The 7,022-nt window shown below is 41.7% G+C and overlaps 1 protein-coding gene across 1 annotated transcript in view; it reads right to left on the bottom strand.

Moving 5' to 3' along the window:
• The window catches only part of IQGAP2 (IQ motif containing GTPase activating protein 2), a 240,154-nt gene that overhangs the window by 151,838 nt on the left and 81,294 nt on the right, over positions 1–7,022 (bottom strand). The window contains exon 3 of the mRNA XM_015571569.1: positions 1,045–1,201. Within this exon, the coding sequence (XP_015427055.1) occupies positions 1,045–1,201 (157 nt within the window). The remainder of the gene's footprint in view (positions 1–1,044; positions 1,202–7,022) is intronic.

Below are 7,022 nucleotides of genomic sequence, written 5' to 3'. Positions count from 1 at the left end.
GGTAAATATCACATGATCTCACTCATTTGTGGAATATAATGAACAACATAAACTAATGAGCAAAAACAGTTTCAGAGACAGAGAAGTATCGATCAGATCTTCAAACCTCAGAGGGAAGGTAGGGGAGGGCAGGGATTAGGAGGAGAGATCAACCAAAGGACTTGTATGCATGCATATAAGCCTAACCAATGGACATAGACAACAGGGGGGGTGAGGACATGAGTGGGGGGGGGAACAATGGGGGAATAAGGACACATATGTAATACCTTAATCAATAAAGAAATTTTTAAAAATGTAGACAGAATAGTGTAATGAATCCCTGTGCACCCATCATCCAACCTTAACAATTATGAACTCATGGCCAGTCTTGAATCATCTATCCAAGTTCCTTCTAATTATTTTAAAACAAATCCTAGATATTACTTTATCTGTAAATACTTAAACATGTTCTCTAAAATATCAGATTTTTTTTAATTGATACAAGATTGGTGTTTACTTTGTATTCTCCCCCACACGCCGTCTCTAATTAGCTATGAAATAATTCTGAAAACTAGTTGCATACAAAAAGGTTAGTTTTATTTTGTTTTATATGCCAAATGGAAAGGAATTCCTACCTGAGTATTTAATATTACTACTCATTTTATCACACTGGCCCTAACTCTTTGAGGCCACAAGTTCAAGTCCCAGCTGAGGACTCTATTCCTTGATGAGAATAAGGGGAGTAATAAAACTGTGTGGTAGTGAAACAAAGGAGGGGTAGAGTGCCCCCCCTTTTACATTTACTGGCGCTAATAAAAATGACCTCCGTGAAGGAATGATGGGGGAGCCCCACAAATCAGAGGTCTCTCAGCCTCAGCCCAGAAATAGAAACGCTTTGCTTTTAAAATTGCTGCTGCCTCAGGAATGATTATTAACAGGCTTCAAAGACCAAGCACAGGACGCCTCCCTCAAAATCCTTGTAGAAACACTAAAAGAAGGGAAAGGAAAGGAAATACTGGACTTTCACTTTTAGATGGAAACCAAAACCAATTAGATGTCACTTACCTTATAGCGTGTTTGTTCCACATCATAGATCTTTTTCTCCGATACCATTTTGGGGGCAAAGAACTTGGCTAACTTTGCCAGGTAAACTCCGTTCCGGAGCCCTTCCTCCAGCTCAGTGGTTGGTGGCAATTCTTCAACTAAACAGACTTCCATCCACCTACAGGGATTAAAAAAACACAACAAAACGTTACAGTGACTCCAGTTGAGTGACTTTCCAAAGTGAAGAGCTGCAGGTCTCCCTGGGTGTGATGGAGGCAGTAACAAAGGGAACAGCTGTAGGTGTCACAGATGGAAAGAGAGGATTTCCTGGGTGGGGCAGGGTCTCAGAGCACAAGGTGAACAAGGGGTCCAAGCCCAGAGGCTCTGAGCTCACAACCTGCCAGAGCTTGTCAACTTCACTTTAGTCTGAGTTTTTACTAATTCTCATTTGTACCAAACGGGAAAAAGGCCAAACCATTTTGTATGGGTGGAATTAGTCCTGCTGACATTACAGAAAAAAAATAATTCCAGTTAACGAGGCTTTTGCGGACTAGATTCTTAGAGGGGTTATGCCTCTGGGAGAGCATAATTCAAGGTGCTGCGAAACCTGCAATTGTCTCAGGACAGAAATGACTACCGGGACAGGTAGGAAGACATGGACAGGAACATTAAAATTCAGAAAGCAGACCTGGTCTTCTTTAAAACATGCACATTCCTTTTTCTAATACCAGGAACCTACAACATAACCTTTTTGCAAAGGTGCAGTATTTACCGGGCTCTGAAAAAAATACTTCAGAACAAGATCAGATTAAATCTTAGGACACTGAGCCAGTATTGCAGAGAAGAGAGCCCCAAGGTCATTACTGGCTCAAGGACACACAGTGGGAGGGAGCCAGGCCAGTTCCCATTTCACACTGGTGTGCCGAGAATCTGCCAGTTATGAGGATAATGCCACTCCTACCCATGCTCAAGGAACTATATTCCCTACTATAATCTCCAAGAGGCAGGTGCACAGGCTCTCAGTGGGGGAGCCCCCCACTTCCCTGCAACCGATCCACCAACAAATCATAAACTCCTAGTGTGAGCCCCATACCATATAGCCAGTCCCCCAGAGGATCATGAACACAACAGCGGCCAATCCTATCAACTTTGGCGGACACGGGAACACTGTTCTGCAATATTAACAAGTGATCCCGATCCAAGCAGCAGACCCTGTACAATGTCTGAACTGCCTGTAGCTCTGGACAGCATCTTTTAAAAGCTCAAAGAGCCCCTAATCAGCAAGGAGTATTTACTAACCACTTATTAGGCACTGTAAAACATGGAACATGCGAGAAAAACATAAACATAAGCCCTGCTTTCAAAAAGCATCAAATATTGCAAGGAAAAACCCGAGAATCATATACAAGAGGCAATTATGCTCAGTGCTACGTGTTGGTTCATAAGAGGAAAAAGCTGGGGAGTAGGGTGTGGGGGGTTATCACCGGAGTGGTAGGGAAAACATCACAAAGGTGGTGGAATCTCAATTCGGTCTAGAAAAATGAGTATCTGGAAAGGCAGGAGGAACAGCAGAGCCAGGGAGCAGGACAGACTAAGGGCATAAAGGACACATGGCTGCCTCATGGAGAGAACCCAGAGAAGACTTGGGGCCTGTGGGGTTCAGGAGGAGAAGGGAAATGAGGCTGGGCACATACAGGGAAGTTGGGCCTGGAGGAGGGAGCACCGGAGAGAAGTGTTGAAATTTGCTGCCACAGGAAGCAGAGCTCCTGCAGCTTGGGAACAGAGGGGCGACATGCTGACAGGGGTAATTAGAGAAAATTCATCTTGTGCGCTGGATGTCCCAGAGACAAAGTGCTCTGTCAGGCTTTCCCCACTGTGAGAAACTGGGGGACGAGATTAGACAGGAAGAAACGGGGAGGGAGGAGACCAAGAAACACTTCAAGGAAACAGTAACAGGACTTGGTGACAGCTCAGAGAAGGGGGTAGAAGGAAGAGAAACATAACCAGCCAGGGAAAGGGGCCTCTCTACACCACGGTTCAGTCCACCGTGATTCCCTGAGCATTCCCTAACTGCCCTGGTCCAGTTTTCTCCTCTGCTAAAGCGGGACAGAGTGAGAAGGCTGGGATGGTGCCCCAGCTCTAACATTCTAGCAAGACTATGAGACTGGAAGAGCAGAACAGGTAAAAGGAGATGATGAACTTGGCTTTCATGTACCATATACAAGGTAAATAAGGGATGTTTGGTTTATATGAGCCTTGTTTCAAATAAACTGAACTAAGACTGCCATAGACTTGAACATTTTTAAGACAATTAAGAAATCAATAATGTTGCCTTTTTAATAAAAATCTGACCAAGTTAAAAGCCACTGCACTAGACTGAGTTTCTAATCTAACTCCACTACAAATTATAGCATTAACAATGTATTTTCAAACAATTATCTTAAAAATTTTAGTAAATTGGTTTTTTTTTTACACAGCAATACATAATTGCTTTATAATAATCTTGTAATTGGGGTACAAGCATGAGGAGTGGGGGACAGGTAAACGGACACTTGGTAGCAGCATTTGGGGGAGATAAGTTATTAATTAGAAGCCAGGGGCTGGAAACTAAAATACCAACAACACGAAAGTATGATGATTTAGACGTGGACTTGTTAAAAAAAAAAAGACAATCACATTTATTTTTGTTTATATTAGAATACACGTGCAGTTGGCTTCAAATACCAATGACACCAAAAAAGGTAGGTTAGCTACAGCCTATCCTATAGCCTATATAATAAAAGGGTAATATGCAAATCTAACGAACAGCAGAATAACCGGTCGCTATGATGTGCACTGACCACCAGGGGCAGATGCTAAATGCAGGTGCTGCCCCCTGGTGGTCAGTGCGCTCCCACAGGAGGAGCACCGCTCAGCCAGAAGCTGGGCTCACAGCTGGCAAGCACAGTGGCAGTGGCAGGAGCCACACCCACCTACGCAGCAGCGCTAAGGATGTCCGACTGATGGACATCCCCTGAGGGCTCTCCGACTGTGAAAGGGCACAGGTCAGGCTGAGGCTCCCCCCTGCCCCACCCCCCGCCAGGGCATGAATGTTGTGCACGGGCATCTCTAGTTGAGAATATAGCCATTGCTAATGCTTATGACAGTACGAACTGCTCCAAGGCAAAAAGCATCTTTTTCTTTATAATCCCTTGTGCCTGCCAACATGGTTACATATAGCAGGCACCTAATAAATTGTTATTAAATAAAGGATTCTGCCTACGTAAGAAAAATGTTTCAAGCATCACAGTTAAAATCTTTTAGGATGTGGCCAAGGATTTGTAAATGCAGCATTTTTCAACTTTAGGCACCAATGGAGATACCTTCTCACTGCCTTGAAAGTCAAAACATGATGTTATTATCATCAACGATAACTAGTGTTTATTAAGTACTATTTTGTGCTAGGACTGGGATTTAATATTTTATGGGGATTAATCCTTAAGAGCACCCCAAAGGGAAAAAGTATTGTTAGGGTCACCATTTACAGAAAATCTGAGGCTCAGAAAAGCCCAAGGCCACATATCTAGTAATTGACAAATATAAAAAAACTGCCAAGGGCTTCTGCTCTTCCTATTTTAACTTAAATATATATATTTCAGAGAGAGGAAGGGGGAGGGAGAGATAGATAGAAACATCAATAGTGAGAGAGAATCATTGACCAGCTGCCTCCTGTATGCCCCCTACTGGAGATGGAGCCTGCAACCCAGGCATATGCCCTGACCAGGAATTGAACCAGTGACCTCCTGGTTCATGGGTCAACACTCAACCAGCCATACTGGCCGGGCTCCAATTTCAACTTTTAACTTCTCACAACTCAAGAAACAGAAGAACGAATCCTCCAGTCCAGTCCTACAGCCCCATGTAAAATAAAAGTGATAACAAACACTCCAGTCTACTCCGGGAGCAGCAGTAGGAGTTCCATGGTTTGGAGATGTCACTCTTCTAATGTAAGGTCAGAGGGTAGTATAGTCACTCTCAGAGCTGAGTAAATTTCCTGGGGTTTCTTATTTTCTTTTTTTACAAGTTCCTCCTTGTTGCTATCTACCCTGCAATAGTAAATGGCCTGCACTGCCTCAGTGGGTGCTGTTGCAAGCAGTAGTTAGATATGGGAAGCTTAGAGCTGATCCAGATATAGTCACCTCCTCAAGAACTCCTGCAAACTGAGACAGGATTGGAAAGGTTACATGAGAAAGAATTAAACTCCTACCAACACCAACCTCAGTAGCTCATCTGTTAACACAAACCAATAAAAACTCCAAGTGTGGTTTTTATGGTCGGTTGGGGTCAAGCTTCCTACAGCAGTCACAGTGTAGAGACACCTGGCCTGATGTTCAGGAAGCCTGGCTCTGTGGTCCCCAGCTTATTGTACTGGGACGGGTCACTTGAAACCCTGGGCATTCAGTTCAGTCCGTGAGTCTAAAATTATAATGGAATTCAATGACAGTGTAATTATGTAACATGATTTTGTTTTGTTTATTAACAATTTTATAAAGAAATAATCCACATACCATACACTCACCCATTTAAGCTGTACAATGCAATGATTTCTTAGCACAGTCACAGGGTTGTGAGACCATCACTATTCCCAGTTTTAGAACATTTTCATCACTCCAAAAGGAAACCCATTACTCATTCGCAGTCACATCCCATTCACCCACAGATTCCCAATCCACTAAATCTTTCTTTCTATGAATTGCCTTTTGGATATTTCACATAAATGGAATCACACAAATAGACATTTGCTATCTCAGGTGGCCTTTTGTGACTAGCTTCTTTTACTTACCACAATGTTTTCAAGGTCCATCTATGGTATAGGGTGTATTAGTACTGCATTCCTTTTTATTGCTGAATAATATTCCACTACATGGGGATATTCCATTTTATTTATCCATTTATCAGTTATTTTATCAATATATGGGTTTTCCCTGCTTTTGGCCAGTATAATATTGCTTAAAAATTAGTATAGAAGTTTTTGCATGGACACATGTGCTCATTTCTCTTGGGTATATACCTAGAAGTAGGATGTTTAATCTTTTTAGGAACATCAAGACTACTGCCCAAAGCAGCTTCAATATTTTATATTCCCACCAGTAGTGTATGAGGATTCCAGTCTCCCTACCGCCTTGCCAACAATTAGCTGTCTTTTTTTTATATATATTTGCTGTTCTAGTAGATGTTTTGATTTTCATTTCCCTAATGGCTAATGATACTGAGTATCTTCGTATGTGCTATGGTCCTTTTGCATATCTTCTATAGACAATTCAAATCCATTGCTCACATTTTGGTTGGGTTGTATTTTTACAATCGATTATAAGAGGTTTTTATATACTCTTTTTAAAGGCCCTTATCAGATATATGATTTGAAAATTTCTCCATTATGTGTGTTGTCTTATCAGTTTCTTGATGGTATATTTTGAGGTACAAAAAAGTCTTAATTTGACAAAGTCCCACTTATCTATTCTTTTGTTGTTTGTACTTTTGGTGTCAAAGTTAGAAACCATTGCATAACTAAAGTTCACAGATATTTACCTATGCTTTCTTCTAAGCGCTTTACTGTTATACTGTTAACTGTTATACTTAAGCCCTTTATCCAATTTGAGTTATTTTTTGTATATGGTGAGAGGTAAGAGTCCAGATTCACTCTTTTGCATGTGGATATCCAGTTGTCCCAGCACAGCACCACTTGTTAAGAATACTTCATCCCACTGAACTGTCTTGGCACCCTTGTTGAAAATCAATGGACTGCAAATGTGAAAAGATATTTCTAGACTCTCAATTATATCCCAATGATCCATATGTCTATGAATTATGTATGATAGTACATAAAGTATGAATACATAAAATCACGCTGGAAAGACTTCAGATGTCATCAAAAGCCCGTCTTCAGATTTGACCCCAAAATCCACAGGAATGAAAACCAGAATTTGCTGTGGGTGTCCTCCTGTTGACCTTGCATTTAC

The sequence above is a fragment of the Myotis davidii genome, unplaced genomic scaffold, assembly GCF_000327345.1.
Source record: "Myotis davidii unplaced genomic scaffold, ASM32734v1 scaffold44, whole genome shotgun sequence".
Lineage (NCBI taxonomy): Eukaryota > Metazoa > Chordata > Mammalia > Chiroptera > Vespertilionidae > Myotis > Myotis davidii.
The sequence above is the reverse complement of the archived record's forward strand: the minus strand, read 5'-3'. Positions and strand labels throughout refer to the sequence as shown.